General features: G+C 43.0%; 1 protein-coding gene across 2 annotated transcripts; it reads right to left on the reverse strand.

Moving 5' to 3' along the window:
- Positions 1-1,226: 1,226 nt before the first annotated feature.
- LOC148425262 (uncharacterized) lies at positions 1,227-18,486 on the reverse strand. Of its 2 annotated transcripts, XM_088411246.1 has the most exons (12): positions 18,369-18,486; positions 13,210-16,402; positions 9,835-10,566; positions 8,500-8,622; positions 8,332-8,408; positions 6,895-7,069; positions 6,596-6,701; positions 6,475-6,521; positions 5,179-5,630; positions 4,855-5,105; positions 4,614-4,775; positions 1,227-3,641 (listed from the first exon to the last, which is right to left on the reverse strand). In XM_088411246.1, the coding sequence occupies exons 2-12, from the start codon at positions 16,283-16,285 to the stop codon at positions 3,476-3,478; spliced, it is 5,367 nt and encodes a 1,788-aa protein (XP_088267372.1). In that variant the 5' UTR covers positions 16,286-16,402; positions 18,369-18,486; the 3' UTR covers positions 1,227-3,475. The 2 variants fall into 2 exon arrangements, with proteins under 2 accessions (XP_088267372.1, XP_088267373.1); XM_088411247.1 differs by lacking the exon at positions 9,835-10,566.
- Positions 18,487-18,909: the final 423 nt, after the last annotated feature.

Genomic DNA, 18,909 nt, shown 5'->3' on the forward strand with positions numbered 1-18,909 from the left:
GGGGGAGGGCTGTAGATCACTCCGGGGAATAGTTCTCCTCTTGCTGCCCTTCCAAAACAACCATGGCCACTATTTATAGCGCAGAAGCGACCGATGACATTTCAAAGGGCGATGATTGCGTATACAAGCGTCCTTGCGTCTTCTAAAAAGGCGCTTTGGCGGGGGAGGAAACAGCAAAACATACAATGACATTTGAGGGGGCGTAAAAAGGCAAATGTTTACAATTGGGTAGTAACGTTGGACGTCTTAAGGAACGATTGCGCCAGATGTCGTTTTGAGAGGATGGATTGCGCATGCGTGAATAATGTTCAATCTGCGCATGCGTCAACAGGTTAGTCAGACTCCGAACTCGGCGGGAAACAACTCAAAAGTACATAAAATACAGTGAATCTTACGTAGCATCAGTTACCAGTCTCAACTCATATAAGTCAATGCCAGCTGAAGGAAATTTTAAAGAGGAAAAGGTAATCAATCGAGGCAATGTAATCAATACGCATGCGTAGTATTTCTTCAATAAATTCTAGGTCAAATTACCCAATTAATCGCTTAATTTTAAATAACGCAGTGCGGTTTAACCCCCAACATAAACAAATCCACTTGAAAACTCACATTTACGTTTCATCTTCTGGACAGCAGAAAAAAATGAATACATGTACAGGTGTAGTAAATTAAACTGTTGGTTTCCGGCGTCCACCTTTCAAAATGAATGTTTTCCAAAATAAAAGCTTGTCGACAGGGGTGGGTCCAATTATTTTGCATTTAAAGCGGAATTCCAGTCAAAATTTTACAATTATACTACAATTGTAGTCTGTGCTGCTCCAATAGTCTAAACATAGGATTATTATTATTGTTTGTAGAATATGAATTTTTCAGCTAAATCCACCCGCTTTTATCCATCACTGATCTTTGAGAGGCTCTCGTTTCTCCAAGCATATATGGATCCTGGCGTAAAATACACACTAAATGTTATTCACGGTTTAAAAATATAAATAAACAAAGTCATCAGTAATAATGGCAATGAAAATTGGATGCCACCTGGCTTCCCCTGCTCGGTCGGGCCAATTGTTTGACCTTTCATATGCAAGTTTGAGCCGTAGATCAGATCAACAAAAAAAAGGGGTTTATTTAGTCATTTTATCCACGTTAGAGCACAACATCATACGGAGCATATTATATTGATGCCTTCCCTGCTCAGATTCAGTACAAAAAAATTGCAGAATAACAGGTTTGGTTCATACTGATAGGTTTTATTTGGTGTATTTACAAACAATCACATGCAGGTAGTGGACAGTGATAGGGACACAATTATGCCGTAGTTAATATTAGGGCACAGGGCATGTCTACGGGCTACATGACACCAGAGAGGAAAGGAGAGGAGAAGGAAGCTACCGACTACTACCCGTTGTTACACTCCCACTTCACACACACTTACACACAAGTCTAGCATGTGCTTTCCCTGACATGAATATGTACTCTCACGCATTTCAGAATCCAGCGATTTGACTCAAAAAAGAGCAATAAATAGTACATCCAATAAATAAAAGCGTGCAAATAAACGCATGGCAATCATTACCTCACAATGGAGTAAGGCGGAAAAAAAAAACGTGTCAAGTGGTGTTCTAGCAAAACGGACAGATTCTTGTTAACTCGTCCATTCGACGGCAGCAACTTGAGTTATGAGCACCAGCTTAAACCTAATGCTACTGTTGCCATGGTGACAGTAATGCTACATGGCCACAGACGCGATAACAAGTGTTCCCTGATAGCTGATTTGATCAGTGAGAAATAAAAAAAATAAAGTAAAACATTACCCCATTGGTAAACATTCCATCTTCGCCTCCATATTTTTTTAAGCATCAAATAAAACAATGACTCTTTCTCAGAATAGACGGCACAAACAAACAAATGGCTGGATGACATTCTAGCCAATGAAAAAACTCTACTGTGTGTTGTACATTAACCCATGTGCAATGCCTAATCAATTCCAAACAATAATCACTAAAATAGATGATAACAAAGCAAAATACTTTGTATAAACATCACTGCCACAACATGATCACTTTCCACTACCACTGCCGCTAATATCGATGATGGGAGAAGCTTAAACATGGTAGGTTCACGGGTTCAGGGTGAATGCTAAAGCCAACAAACCAGCAGACATTATTATTATTATTCTTATTATCATCATCACCACAAACATGAGATTTGCTTGCTGCATTCAGTAAGTGTTCAAAAGTGAGGAGAGATTAATGAGCCCATGCCGGGTTGAACCAGGAGGAAATGAGTTAGCCTTAATAACTGGGTGATAATCACAGAATGCTATCGTATTTTCTCAAATAGCAACCACAAGCTGAATAGCAGAGTGGATTGAGTGTTTATTTGACAGAGTTTAATTTGAGGACTGTTTGCTAAAATAGAATTTTTAGCTCCGAGTTATATTTCATTTTGCAGTTCATTTACTGCACCACCTGAAATAAAGGAGATATTCATTTTTTGTGACTGGCAATCACTCCAGTGTGTACCCAGCCTTTTGCCCAAAGTCGGCAGGGAAATGCTCACATTAACCAAATAAAACAATAACAATAAATGTATGATCATTAACCCATTTGCTCCCATTGATGGCTATAGATGTCAAAGATCAATTTTTACTGGGTTGGCAGTGAATAAATTAGTTCCAGCGGAGGCCACTATTTGAGAAAATGCGGCAAATGCGTTGCAATGTAATATCAAGACAATACATGAAGCGCACAGGAAGGAAGATATTGGATTTCAAACACATACACTGTTGTTTGCGCATGTAACGACCACTCGACCTGCGTCGTCACTCTTTTGTGTTTAATGCATCAGTCTCTCTCTCTATTTATATATATATTTATATATAGACCTATATATTTATATGTTTTATATATATTTATGTATATTTATACAGCAGTAAAATGTCAAACACATATGAACCCGCGGAGGGTCAAAGGTGAGTAAGAGGGGTAAAAGGGCATTAAAACACACATGTACATACAGCTACAGTTCACTATGATCACGTATGCAACAAGCAGGCCTGGGAAAGTAATCCCACCTGGGCCACTGCCACGTGGCGACCAGGTGGGGGCCGCCGAGGCGACAGACCTGCCGGTGATTAAGTGCCCGTAGATCAGCGGCTGCCCGGAATAGCGGATTTCCCAGGGAGGGCGTTTAACGAGATATTTCAAATAAAGATCATGAACTGATGCCATTTTGCCCATCATAAAAGATGGATTTCAATGAACTCTCCCTTTATAGTGAAATATCCCTTTAAGAGTACTGGAACCTTGCGGGAACCACTCGCTGCGTGCCCAAGGGGGGGGGGGGGGAATACACACACACACACACACACACACGCACACGCATATATATATATATATATATATATATATATATATATATATATATGATGTTTTGTTTTGCCATCATTAATTCATAGAGTCCAGCTGCGGCAGCGTCACATGATAAGCGAGGCGTAGCCAATCGGGACCAGGCCCTCTCTGTCTCCCTGACGACAGCGGATCCAGTCTTGGTCGACGCCCCCCAGGAGTATGAGCTCCTCCCCCTTGCGGAAGCTAAGCTCGGAGCCCGCTCCGGCGTGGTCGCACAGCGTACGCACGGACCTGTGGAGCGGCCCGCGCCAAGATGGAAAGCGAGCAGCGTAAGGCAAACGACCACGGCCAATGACATCATTCCAATAAGTGCCACTTGAATTTCATAGGAGGCTATAAAAATTAATGATAAAACATTAAGCTGCGGGAGGCAAGCTTTTAGTTTGTGGAGTCAATTAAAAATATTGCAAAATTTTACAAAGTTTACAAAGCGCTTGTTGGGTCACTGCTTTATGTAAACAAATATACAGTAGAATTTGATACTGTGCATAAAACAGTGGTGGATGATATTATGCCATATTAATTTTACTAAGATGCAAGCGATTAATCGGTCAAAGTCATCCAAACAACAAATATTTGCTGATTATTATGATTTACATTTATGCTAACTATTTACAGCTTTTATATACGAGTGACACTGGCGTCATTATTTACAATACATAAATCTATACCATAATCTTGTATCCTTAAATATATATCATGAAATTAGTAAAATGACAAACATTCAACCACTACTGTTATGTTCCAGTTAATTTGCTCTTAATTTAAAAAGTTTAAACAGTTGTTGTCACTACATTAAAAAGGCATTAAATTAGATGTGTTGATACCAGCAGAAACCCTGTGAAAATCTCACGCATCCCCTGAAGTGCTTTCACATTTGAGAACTACTAGCCGCAGTCAGATTTTAATATTTTCGAAAACAAGAAAAAAAAAAAGGTATTTTAGAACACTCATTGTTATTTTTTTACATTGTAACAAAACAGATTTGTGAAGGATCAGCAATATAAAAAGATCTAATAATTATTATTTAAATTGTCAGAAAAATCTTGTTTTCCCCCAAAACATTGAAATATGACTTCCGCAATTATGCTGTGGCTGACAATGTTTTTTGTTTAAACTTATTAAAATTGATTTGCCATTAAAAAAAAAACTGAATATGACTGTATTTTGGTTGGTTGGTAACCACTGGCGACCAAAATATACCTGTGAGGTTTGTCCGTTGTCTCTGCAGTGTCAGACCCTTGTTCTGACACTGTGGGCCTTTCTTCTATTGGTTCTGGGGTCTTCCTTAAAATTGGAGCAGAAGTGCTGCTCACCAACCGGGTCAGCGCCGTGACACCAGGGGCCAACCACTGCGAGGGACGCCTGGATTGTTGCACGCATAAACAGAGATGTTACTCCTCGTTGGAAGCAAAAGCCCAAACATTTATTTACATGGACTCACCTGCTCGGTGGTGCCTGACCCTCGAGATTATTGGCGCTTTTGGAGGAGGTAGAGCCAAACAGGCGGCCCAAACTCCAGGGCGCCTGCGCAAGAGCGCTAACCGGGGCGAAGTCGCTTTCCGTCTCAACCTGCTCATCTGGCAGACTGGGCCTCCCCTCGTCCGTCTTCCCTGTAGCCAGGTTAAGTTCGGCCAGGTTCTGGCTCAGTCTGCCTCCCCACCGAATCACAGCCCCCCAACCTTGCTGGATCGCCTGTGATTTGGAAGACACATTTTAAGATCCGAAAAGCTATGGCAAGACTCGAATTTCAAAAAGAAGAGAGCACCTGTCCGGCCTGCTGAGCGAGGCTTTCCTCTCCCGTGTTTGGAGGAGGTAGTTCCCCAATCCTCTTGTCCTGGATCCACCGCAGCTGTGGACTTGTTTGGTCCACCACAGTCAGTGACCACCCCGCGTAATTGGGAGACGTTTTACCCTCATCAGCCGCCTGTTGCCCCGAACCTGTAAAATCCACCTCAGAGAGGCTTTCCATGTATCTTCCGCCTCTAATTTCCGACCGGGTCGTCTTTGTCGACTGTCCCGTATCCTGACTGGGGGGGCTGCAAATTTGTGGCGCGGGGCTCTGGGGTTCCAAGTGGTGGTGCTGGAAGAGCAGGTCGAGGTTAAACGTGAGCAGGCTGAGAGGCTGCAGCACGAGAAGCAATTCGTCAAACAGCGGCTGGCAGACGCTCAGAGACAAACGCATGAAGGAGGATGGACGGTAGTACGCATCCAACACATCTGTGAAGCAACAGAACAGATGATTATTGTATACTTAAAAACACAGTAGTGCACAAAACTCATTAAGTTTGTGAATCACACTGTAAAAAAAAAAAAAAAAAAAGGGACTTGTTGGACAGCAACAACATAATACATTTCACAGCCTCGTCAATAAAATGAAACAAAAAAAAATTAAAGTTAATGAATTTTAAATGTTGTGCTTTAAATGTAGTGCTTAAGCAATGTCTTAATTTATACCAAAAGCCCTGACAACGTCACAGCAACAACTGCAATAAGCCTATTTAGTCCAAACTCTGGTGGCAGATTCAAATGCTGCATTCGAGGAAGGTGGGAACTTATCCAGCTCTAATTGTCCCAGTTGCGACCTCAAAGCAATTGAGGCAAACGTAAACAACAAACGTTTACTGAGAACTAGTTTTTTGTGAAGACGAGGTCCTTTTTTTCCAACTTTGCAAATCTTAGGATGTTTGAGTGCACTTTTTCTAGTCGGAGGCTGGAAAATTCCAACTTCTACCTTCCTCGTGCAGCAAGAGTAGACATTGGAGAGGCGTTTGAAAATGAAGAAGGCTCAGGACAACTTTAGGTTTGAAAACTGACCCACTTCTGGCTTTTAAGCATTTAAAATTCCTTAATGCACCATCAACTGTTTCTTCGCATATATGGTCAGTTTTCTTTTCTTTTTTCCACTCACTATTTTTTAATGATTTACTTTCCAGCAATTTTGTATCCTTTCCAGCTGTTGGTACCTTAGAACTAAAGCCTGGGATGTGTACCACGATGTCTGAGATGAAACCTTAAAAACCACAAACAGTGGTTGTATGAACAAAAATCTGAGGCTACTCACCGCTGCTAGAGTGAAGGTGAGACACCCAGAAATCAAGCTGCTTTGAACTATAAAAAAAGAGAGGTGGATTTATAGCCCCAAATAAAGAAACAATTCATATCCGTGAACAAGCAGCACTTACTTGAGTAATCCGAGGACAAACGCATTGAAGCGGTGCTTGCTCTGTTTTAGCTGTGGCAATTCGCCAACTCGAACTTGTAAATTGAACACGCCTTGTGTTTTAGGACCTGAATGATTGCAAGAAGTGGAGCAAGCAAATAAAAAACAAAATAAAAAATATATAAGAAGGGAAACATGAAAACCACTATTTTTTGTAGTCAGAGAAAATCTGTTAATTTTTTCATGGAGTCGTCTTACATGAATACACTAGAGAACTCTACATCAAATCCATAGATCAATTTCAGTAATAAATTCTCCCACCTGGCCGAGTTGAAGCCAAGACCAAGCTCCAGGCTGAATTTGGCCTCCTGCCTGCAATCAGGTCACTCTGGTGGGGTTTGAGACCGTCCGTCAGAAGGCTGTGGAGGGCGGGGCACAGGCACTGCAGCACCAGACGGCCCAGTGATGGATTTACAGTGCTGTCTCCTGATAAGGCCTGGAGATGGGAGGAGATGAGGACAATACGTTAGTACATGGAAGGAGAAAATCACACAAGATACGGCAAATTCAATGCATCGTTTGCTTTCAAGCTTTGTTGTTTTAATGACCGTTTTGTACTGCAGTCAGTAGCCACTTTTACACATAAATCACACAAAATAACCGCAACTAACTGTTGCAAAGAATGCAGCAAAGGGATTGCGTGCTTTCACAAGTTTTTGGCAGAATGGATTCTGAAGACTACAAAAGCATTACCGCAATTTGTAGAAAAATGCATGCATTCAAGCTAATTGGAAAAAGCTTCATCATGCAACAAGATGAGGAGTGGTGGAACATATTAGACTGTCTCAGGTCTCAGGCCGGCCCATGAGGAGTGAATATCCGCATCTAAATGACAGCTATTGAAATTCATTGGGATTCAATCGGCATCAGCCTGAAAAAAAATCTGTATTAGTCAAGCCCTACTTAAACTCCTGTCAAATCTATGTCTGATTTATTCAATTAGAACTATATTTGTAGTGCTTTCTTTCTGCATATTTTATTCTAGTTTAGGTCCAAAAGATATATTGTGTAGCATCATCTTTTTTATTTCTGGTTCATCTGCAGGAAAATTGTGTTACTAATGACAATGTGCATCTGTATAAAAGTTAACAAAATAAAGACACACCACACTTAAAAAATAAGTTAATTCATGTTCCAATTAATTTATTCTTAATTTGAAATGATAAATGTACTGTTCCCGTCATGGCACTAAAAGCCATTAAGATGACATTTGCAGAAACCTACCTAAAAGTGTCATCACCCACCCCTAAGTGGGTCTCATACCCCCATTTAAGAACCGCTGCAATAGAGAATGCAATTTACCTCATGAAGAAGAAACTGAAGGGAGAAATCCCCAGAAATGACCAAGAAATGAAAGACGCTTTAGATACTATAAAATCTGGAATTCTGAATTTTTTTTGACCCAAATCCTTTCAATACACAGTACGACAAAAACAAAGAAATTTATCATAACATTCCACTACTGTAGGAGGGGACTGTATCGCATGTAGTTAGATTTGATTTTCTCTAGTAGGCCTTTTATTTTTTTTTGCACAACCGGATTTTCGGGCGTTAGATGTTTGGTTGTATAATATGCGGCAATATTTGAAAAAGTGTCATACTCCGATTGGCAATGGACTGTATTTGAATGTTCAAATGCATTGTAGAATTGCTAATTAAAAAGTGGAAAATAGAGGGAAAAAAAATTTAGAAGTTGACCTTTTGAACCACCGTCCGAGAAGAACTGAACTGGGCCAAGATAGCTTCCACCGCCACGCTGACCGCACTGACAAGAGCTGGAGCATAAAGAAAAACAGTCCACAATTAAAACAAAAAGACTTAAAACTGCTTTGCAGGACAACCACAAAAAAAATGCAAAACTAATACCTCTCTTTTCCAGCAGGTGCAGAGAGGAAAGGCGGTGTCCTCTGATCGAATGCGCCACATTTTCGCCCATCCAGGATGCGTCACCTCTCTGCACAGCTCCGGCAAATGACACACTGCGAACAGCTGGCGGTGGCAGCAGTAACAAAAAAAAAAAAAAAATCAAAAAGAGGGATGACATAGAGGAATAAAAACGGATACTAACGAGCGCAAAAGAAGCCATGGTGAAGCGGAATTTCTTAACTAAAAATGTTAGTAGGTGCAAACAGCGATGAGGAGAAGGCAGAAAATAAGCAGATGGTACTACGGATGATTAGAAAAAGAAGTGAGTCATAGCGTTGGATATGACTGGGAGTTGACCATTATACGGTTCTTCTATTTTGCTGCATAAAATGTATGCATTAGATTCAAACAATGTTTTCACAAGAACTAGGATCATAGGAAAATAACTTGAGAATTTGTTAAAACCAGGGCTGCAGTTAAGTCAACCATTATTGAGTCAAAGTCAAGTTTAAATGAAGAAACCTTACAACACAAAATACTATTTTCAGGACCACAAAGTTACAAAAAAAAAAAAAAAATTGATAGCCAAATTATTATTTATGGCTCGACTTCTGGCTGGGGGATCAGGGAACAACAAATCATGGGTCATCTGTTTTTTTTTTTTTTTTTTTTTAGGTTATGGGCAATTACACTTACATTAAGTACCTGCACCTGTGTTTACCAGGAGCTCTGGCTCTGTTATAGCTGCGTCTAGCATAAATTAAGTTTCTAGTAGTGCTGCTTATAGTATGGCGTGATAGACATAAATGACTGCACACTTTGATGCTGATCGCCTGAAACATTTGCCGTTCCTGTTAACTTCTTACTTAACAATTAATACTGACTCCAACGTGCCCTTTCTGCAGATTTTTTGTATTTATATTTTTGTGTAAATGTCTAAAACCTAATGTTTCAAAAAGGAAGAGTCATCTACTAAGCACAGAGTCAAATTTAAGTAAAAAAGAAACATTTATACAAGTTGGTCATTCATAATATGTGGAAAAGTTGTTTATGGTTTAAATACTCAATATGCAATTCAAATTTTCTGAGGATACCCGAATGCAATAAAGACTGGATAGCTGCAGCCCTTATTAAAAGAATCAAGGAGTGTAAGTCAAGTCAAAAAAAAAATGTTGCAGCGCTACAGCCCTGGTATAAAGATAAAGCTCTTTTTCCTCATCTTTAAAAAGGACCTGCAGCATGAGATGACACACTGATATTGTTTAACATTGATTCCAATCATGGATCATACAGAGAGACAAATAAAAGGCAGAAGAAGAGAAAGAGAGATCTTACTGGCCACGCGCGGCTGTCGAGAAGCCTGGTAGAGTTTTGGGGGTAGAGGGGGAGCACAGAGGGGTATTGCGGTATATAGGTGAGGATAGCAGAGGGGAGCGGTGAGGGCAGGGAGCGTGTGCGAGCGAGGAAAAAGGGGCGAGGTGAGGCCGGAGCCCGCCGCGCCTGGAGGGAGCGTCCCAGAGCGCCGGGGAGGCGAGAGAGCTCCGATGGGGGAAAGGCGAGGGGGGGATCCCCCGTGCAGTGGGCAATGCTTGGAGCGGTGCAGGTAATAGGTAGGCAGAGGGGGAAGCTCTTTGGACGTCCTGGTGTCATTAGCGTTACGGTGCGTATGTTTTATTTGACCACACGGATGCATCATCATGACATCTATGTTTTTATACGGGGTGGTGCATTTAGGAGCATCCGCAGCAAGGCTGTCTGCACAACCCAGCTTGTCACTGCAGTAGAGAGAGTCCAAATTACACTGGGAGTCCAACGTGGCATCTATTCTGTTATAGCTTGAAATTTGCTCCCCATTGTTGGGAGAAGTCAAATCAGGCCTGGACTGGCTGCTAAACACAGCGTCAGCATGAGCCCACCGCGGTTCTCCCTGCATGTCTGAGGACTCTCTTACAACTTGGCCGCGCGACCGAGAATTTATATTGAAGTGGTCCTGTTGATAGGAAATAGGGACAGTGTGGAGGAAGTAGGGCTGGGGAGGCTGGGTGAGGGACAGTGGGGGAGACGAAACTGCTTATTGGAAAGGTGCAGGAGGCATAGGCAGAGCAGTGTGGACAAACGATGGGAACATCACAATGGGATTGGAAAGGTCAGAAGAAAAAAAGTGGTAAAGAAATGGGAAGGAGAGAGATGCATAGAATGTTAGTGTCTGTTGGGAGAAAAGTGCACACTTATGAGCGTATCAGCAGAAAGACATACATGAAGGAATACAGTACTTCCTTTCAACTGTTACAATGATCACGAAAAACAGTAAACTGGCATTTAGGTTGGTTGGAAAGACAAATGATGGCAAAAATAAAACCAGAACGAGACCACGTGTTAAGAATGAAGCTACAACTTTCTGTTTCACTTTCGTATTTTGCAGGAATAAAATCGAAGCGAATCTTCTTGGTAACTTTTAGGATAAATTTGATATATCGTTGAAGATATATTTGATCATTTTGTTACCTGCTCTTTTTCCATCTACAGGTACTTGCATTTAAATTTCCTCAGCCCACGCCAATGTCACGCACACGCTGAGTCAGCCGTGAGATAGCAAACCTCTCGAGTACACGTCCCGAAGAAGCTTTAGTCAATGACGCTAAAATGAACAGTTTAATTCTACTCATTGACAATCAGTATGAATATAAGTAACATAAAGTTCAACAAAATGTCATCTGGACTCGTTTGTAAATAGATACGTAATGCTTCCTGTTTTTTGGATAAGGTTGTCAGTAATTGGTTTATCTTATAAGCCCCGCCTCTCACAAATCTTAAAGGTATACCCTTATTAAAATGTAAACGTATTTCGAGGTAGTATGTTGCAAATTAGCCTTACATTCATTGCTGACCGTTCAAACGATTCAGTAATTGTTATGGACAACATTAGTTAGAATAATTGAAATAAACTTTCTTTTATCTCCACAAGCTTTATAGTTTCTATTTCGCTTCTAGCTGCTGCAGCACCACTGATATGCGTAACCTGACCCAAGCTATCTGTCTCAATGGGGAGAAAGAGAGAGGATACAAGGAAAGTGATTTCCCAGAAAATGATGGATGTAAAACACACAGAAAACCAGATAACATTAATTATTTTTTTTTAAAAAAGACAGGTAATCCATATCTGGTGAGCTCATTCGAGAACTTTCCACCTTCTCCCTTGCTTGGCCAAGAGAGGCAATGAATAATTCAATGAGGCGGTGGTGACATCATATTCTGATAACCAGGAATACTGGCTGGAGACTTTCCAACCTTCTGCTCATATTACCTCCAGTATGCGCCTCCCTTTCACACACACAGTCATCCCTCACAGTTTGTCCCCTCATTATCTTTAAGCATTGTGCATCATGCTATTCTGTGACTCATGCTCGTCCTCCATTTTGCCACTACCGTTCATAACTGTGTCCGTAACTGTTACTTTAATTTGTGTCACACTATTCTATTATCAGTGCATTTCAAAGTTAGTAAATAACCTGATCTGGATAAAGATGAGTCATGAAATGAACTATAATGTAAATTGGCACCGTGTGAAATACAGTGAATTAACTTTTTGTGTGAATAGTTCTGCCTTGCAGACCAGTGATTTCAGGTAAAAATCTCATCACGTCCTGGACTAGACTGTGTGGAGTTTGCATGTTCCGCAACATGCTGGATGAACTCATTCCCTGCTATCCAGGTTACAATAGATCTATTACCCATACTGTATAGCTGTCAATGGCAGTGAATTATTCGCTTATTCACACTGTCAGTCCGGATAAAAAGGCTTTTTTTTTCATATCTACAACTATCAAAGGCACTGAATGAGTTAATTTAAAACACTAAGATGAGTTTTGAACTCATATCCTTAGAACTGTGATGTAGACAGGCAAGGCAATTTATGATGTAGCTCTGTCAAATACGCAGCCTTTCAGGTCATAAATACATAGCAATCAAGTAAAAAAAACTGTAAGGATATTGGTAACATGTTTTTTTGTGCATGTCACCATGTATGCTTACACGGCTGCATGGCAGTAATACCATCAAAATGGTAAACAGAGGACCCCTGCATTGTCATAGTATCTGTTAGGGCTACATGATTATGGCCAAAAAAATAATCACAAATATTTTGGTCAACATTGAAATCACGATTATTCATCATGTTTGGTCAAACATGTCTATTTATTGCCATATTTTTTAAGCAAGCAGTATATAATCAAGGCTTCAAGGTTCGATACTTGATACTCGATACCTTTCCAAGACATGGCAACATTTTGGGACACAGGGTAACACAGCTTTCTTACTTGCTGAATGTAAACCAATGGAAAAAAGCACATTTTAATTTACTTTTAAGCTAATTTTAATCAATTAGCAGTCAAAACGTAATTTTTGGCCAATTTTAAACCAAATGTATTCCAATTTTTTGTGGATTTTTCAAAATGGGTCTCAATTGACAGCTAGCACGGTATATATTAGTGAGAAACATTGCCCCCTGGTGGTAGGATGACAAAGTGCTTGTTTTGACTTGTAATGAAAAAAAAGTGCTTGACTTTTTAAATGTTAATGTCGCCAAGGATGAGTTTAATTAATCGTGGCAGCCAATTTCGTGATCACGATTAAAAGTTTTTTCTCACCGCAATTGTGTACTCATACTCCTTAAGTATAAGCTTGTACAGAATCATGAAAAAGACTTCTCACCACTGGTTCTTGCCTCAAGTGTCCTCCCTCCATCGGCTTGTCCTCGCACCTCCGCCTCCTCTTCTTCCCGCCGTTCCGTGTTCTCCTTCCTCATCACATCTTCGCGCTCCCAGTCCTTGCCAGTCGTCCACAGGCTGCTGTCGCTGAGCGAGCAGCCCAACTTGTCACCTCTTCCGCTCTCCTCGTCCGCCCTCTGCAGCATCTCCTTCAGTGCCGCCATGGAGGTTAAGGCTGGGGGCGGCTGCATGAACAGCGCCTGGGCCTGAGATGTGTACTCCCACTGGCTGCCTCCACTGCCCTCCTTCTCCCGTCTCCACTTCAGGTTGTACAGTATGTCCGGATCTGGGGTCATGACTGAGGGGTCGGGGTCCGGGTCTGTGATTACCTTTGTAGTAGGGGCACTGCTTTTGTTGCGGTAACGCAGCTCTTTGAAGCTGGTGACTTTTGGAACCGGGGAGCTCTTCTTTGCCGTTTCCACATGAGATTTTCTTAATTGAGTGGGTTGTGGTGGGATGTCGGCCTCGGGTGTGAATGCTATGAGCCAATCAAAGCGCTCCGGCCGTGCGGAGTTGGCAAGGAGGGTGCTGACTCTAAGCGGTGGCACGCTGGGTGGGATTGGGGGTAAAGGTCGTGGTGGAGGAGGAGGAGGAGGGGAATCTAGTGCCTCACCTTGGTAATTGCGGGACTCAAAGCTTAAGTTTTTGGCTTTGGTGTCTTGCGTGTTACTTAAGGTGGTGCTGTAGTAAATGTCCGATGCCAGACTGCTGCTCTTTTTCCGCCTTCGAGCCATCTCTGAGAATGAAGTGGTTCTCTGGACCTCTTTACCATCTCCTGTCTTCCCCTCCCTGGGAATGTCTGCTCTTCCATCCGCAGGTGACTTGCCTCGGCGACTAGATCTGTCTTCTTCTTCTATTTTAGGATCACACTCCTTGTAGTCTTCCTGCAACCTGAAACCCCCACTTTCCTCCTCTATCACCCCCACGCAGTCACCGAGTTCTGGGCTCAATTTGAGCAGCTCAGCTTGGGTCAACCCTGCGAGCATCAGCAGCTTACGAATCTCCATATCCAGAGCGTGAAAGGAAGGTGGAGGCGGCAGTGCCGGTGGCGATGGTGGGGCTAGACCTGCAGGGGGCAGGGAAGAGGATATAACCGGTGGAGGAGGCAAAGGTGGTGGGCGTGTGGTAGGAGGCGGCAAGGACAGGGGAGTCTTTTCCCGCTCCGCTTGAAGAGCAGCGAGGCGTTGGGCCTCCTTCCTGGCCAAGTGTCTCCTGCGAGGCGGAGGAATGGGAGGAGTTGGCGTGGGGATTGATGGAGAGGAGGCAGTGTAAAGGGTTAGGTACTGGACAGGTTTGGAGGCGGGGAGCGGAGGGATTGACGGTGGAGATGGGAGCAAAGGTTTCTCGCAGCGAAAGGTGGTGAATGTAGGAGAGGAAGAGTTGGGCGAGAAGGTAGACAAGGTGGGCGAGGTGGACACGGCCATGGAGGTAGTCTCCCGGCTGATGTTGATGTAGGTGTGGAGGTCGGAGTTGACGCTGGCATGACGGACCGGAGGTTTCGGTGGACGAGGTGGAGGCTCTGCCGGGGAAGCGGTGAGGGAGTCCGGAGCGACAGGATCGTCGCAATCCGACGGAGCAGTCAGATCTACGCCGGCGTCAGAGAACTCTTGAGATTCTCCCATGAATCCCTCACCACTTTTGTACAGTTTCCAGCCCATGTCGACATTGCCCATTTCATCCATGATGTCAGAAAGATCCTGCTCATCCAGATCACTAAGATCAAACCCCTTTTCATGGAGTCTGGCGACATAGGCCAGTTTGATTTCCCGGTTGACTTTCTCCAAGCGATCCAAGTGGTCCAAGCGATCTCTCAAGACATCCCAATTCTGTTCACCCTCCAAATCCCAGCGAGCCACTTGGATCACCTGACTGAAACGTTCCATTTTTCCAAACTCTCCGACTGATTCCAGGAAGTCGAGCAAACCTAGCTTGGTGACTTCTGGATCATCTTTGACCCCCAAGTAGTCGGGAGAAGGGGTGTCCAGGGCTGAGGGGTAACCTTCATCCGGGGACGAAATGGGGGTGCGCGAGGTCAAAGTGAAGGGAACGCGACTGATCGGTAAGGAAGGGAGCGAACGCGCAGGTGGCTGACATTGCGGAGAAGACTCTTTGATTGACACGGATAAAGGATCTTGGTGTTGGGGAGTGTATTGATCCGCACAGTCAGATTCTAGATCGGAGCAGGAGCTAATGGAAGTGGAGGACGAGGAGGTAGAGGAGGAGAGCGAGAACTCCAGCAGGGAGGGAGGGCAGTCGCAGCACGAGGGCACCAGGGTGTCATCATCGTCCTCGTCGTCACGGTCGCCGTCGTCATCGTCCTCATCATCAATATCGATGTCCCCGCTGCTGCTTTCGTCGTCCTCTTCCTCAGATTTCACATCTTTCTTGTCATCCACATCGGCTTTTTCTACAACGTCTTGATTGGAGGCGGGTTGAGGAGGAGGCTCCGGCTTTTCTTGAGAAGGGGACCGAGGATGCTCCTTGGCCCCTGTCCCGTTTTTTCTCTGGGGCACAACGACCGGGGGCGGAGGAGGGAGCTGCAGTTGGCGCCTGAGAGAAACGGTGTTGTTGTTGTTGTGGTTATGGTTGAACATGCTGTTGTTGTCCTGCGGCGAGCGGCCATCACAACACAAGCACGGCAGGCTGGGCTCGTTGCAGTTGGGGTCGAGAGGGAGAACGGAAGGAGCCGGAGGAAGGAGACGTGAGGCTTTGGTCGCCGCCGCCACTGTACGAACAGTTCTGGGTTTGGGCTTAGCTGATTTAATGGGGGCGGGGCTCTGTTTCTGTGAGCCAAACCTGCTTTGGATAAGCGGCGCTCGAGGCTGCGCCGTTGGCCTGCTTCTGGGTGGAGCGACTGGAGCTTTCGTTACCCGCCTGGGGGAGGACGAGGTGATGGTGTTCATATTTTTGTCCTCCTTCTGAGCACCACGAGACTTTGGTCCGACGACGGTTGCCGCTCGCCTGCTGACGTCGAAACGCCGCGGCTTGCCGGGCTGAGCGGAGCAGCCGGAGGATTGCATTGTGATAATTGGATTTCCTTTTGAGATGAGATTGTTTGGTTTTATTGTAATGAACGCGGGGCCAAGCCAAACTATGATGTGGTGTGACAATCACATGTTGGATTGACTTGCCAGGCCCTGAAACATCAAAGGAAACATGGTGAATTTTGATGATGTGCAATATATGATTTTTTTTTTTACATCGCTCGTTTGAAGTGAATGGGACACTGTGTAAAGGTTTGACAGTTTTTCATTGCAGACAGCAGGAGGTGCTGCATTATCCACTGTCCGTATCTATAACAAACATGGCAGCCTCCGGAGCAGTGCCACCCCCCCCATGTAATATCATTTAATAATAACTACACCTACGATTATATTTAAAACATACTGTTTGTCACTAAGAACATATTTATTTGCAAGTTTTTGAAATTTATAATCATTTAATTTATTCCTTTTCAATGAAAAGCGGTCTAATTTTTACACAGTGTCCCTTTAAAGCATTCATCTAGACCCGGAAGTAACGTATTGCTTATCCACCATATACATGAGCATTTCATGCACCCACCATTCCATATAATTTATTGGCAAAACTTAATTTATATCATTTATGAAGAAAAATTTTAACTCACAAGTCCTCGTTACAGTATAATGGATTGAAATTGTTTGATCATATATATTTTTAAAATTAATTGGCACTTGAAAGATAAAATTTAGCATACCCACTCATACAGATTCAGTAACTTACACAAAGTGTGGAACACTCGTATCATGTTAAAATGAGGAAGAACAGAATTGTGGTTAAGGACCAAAAGCTGCATTCAAATGACTTTTAACTCATTCAATGACAAGGATGTATTTTTATGTTTTTTGTTTTTTTTCAGAGTCTAGACTAGACATTCAATCCCAGAGACTTAAGTATTAAATCGATACTTAATGATCGGAAATTATTGTCCATAACGTACTTAAGTATTGATTTACTACTTCATTATCTGGGATTTAATGCCCGGACTCTTAAAAAAAAGTGAAAATACGTCCCTGGCATTGAATGAATTAATTACATGTTTTCTTGCGTCTTTTGATTTTTTTTCTTTTAATGTTTTTCTTCTGTCTCAAATAGTTTGCCTTTTCTATATTCAAACAGCAGTATAGGTTATGGTACAAGCCAGCAAATTTTCATGGAATTCAAATCGAGAATCTGGCTTCAAAATACTCCGTTTTGGTTGACACTTCAAAAATATGTTTCCTATTATGGATTCCACTTCCATCAACATTGCACTGCAATATACTGAGTGAAATTTCTCATATTTTGGTTTTTAGGGTGTTGTAAATGTTACTTAATGTTATATCTTGTGAATTACAATCATTTCATATTACAATACTAATAAAATACCACTCATCATCGTCATCATCTGTTCAGCCTGCTCACTGCTGTTGCTGCCTGTCTCCATCTGGGCATCCACCCTCACCAGCTCATAATGAATATGAATAAGGTTTTTTTTTTTTTCTTTGAAAGGAAGAAAAGAAAAACACAGCATCCCTTAAAGCTATGGAGAGCTGCTTTCTTTAAGTGGAGCATGAAAATCAGGCAGCACCAGTGAGGCTGCATGAGAGGAAGGCTATTGCTCATTGCTGCACTGTGCCCTTTCACGTCACTGGAATATAAATCACACTCACGTCTCATTTTTGATTGTCATGTCGAGAAGGCGCCCCCCCCCAAAAAAAACAAGCTCCTTGGAAAATAGGACGTAATGACATGTAATTTGACTCTGCTGACTGTGTACAGTATTGAGCCTGCATTTATTGATCTTATAGACATGATGGAGACTGGGAGGAAGAAGAGGGAGGAGGGAGAGATGGAGGGAGGTGGGGTAACATCCGCATCGCCCTAAAATGAAGGCCAATCCGCTTGTATCTGAGCACGAATTCCTCTGTATTCCATTGTACTCTCAAAAAAAAATGTATATTTACATTATGACCGTAAGGTGTCAAGCCATCGTTTTAAAGCTGAAGCTGCGAGACGTGAGAGTGGGACGATTCAAACGGCAGATCATACTGATATTTCAAATACACTTGATGCAAATAACGTTTGGAATTGAGAACTCACGTCAAGTGAGAAGGCGTCCATCTCGGTCGTTCCAGTCAGTGTCGGAGTGGCTCCGGACGCGAAGAGCCTCCCGTTCCTCTCGCGAGCGTCGAGACTCCGCGGACAGCTACGACCGAAAGAGGTTGCTAGGATAGGAGGGGGGAAGGAGGGTTCGATCACGTGGTCGGTACTGCTCTCCCCTATGTCACGTGACTCCCGCAAGGGCGTAGCGGTCCGTGGAGGATCGGCGCCGGCACCAAGCATCACCAGATTCACTACCCCTTGCCAGACCGCACCCCTTTAACTTGTCTTGTCATAAAATCGCTTTCTAGGTGAAATGATTACTTTATAATCCCCCTACTGGATGGATTTCATTACAGCGTAATTGCAACCACTTGCATACTTTTAATATTTAATTTTAAGAAGCAGGTTCGTTTAAGGGCAATACAGTACTTGTTTTAACCACGTCTGTAGAAACGTTCACAGGTTTTGACGTCGAATTGGCTATTGGCATTGTATATGGTGTTTGCATCCTTCAGTTTAACGCATGCTTAGGTGGGTT

The sequence above is a fragment of the Hippichthys cyanospilos genome, chromosome 3, assembly GCF_059441005.1.
Source record: "Hippichthys cyanospilos isolate Australia breed blue-spotted pipefish chromosome 3, RoL_Hcya_1.0, whole genome shotgun sequence".
NCBI classification, from domain to species: domain Eukaryota; kingdom Metazoa; phylum Chordata; class Actinopteri; order Syngnathiformes; family Syngnathidae; genus Hippichthys; species Hippichthys cyanospilos.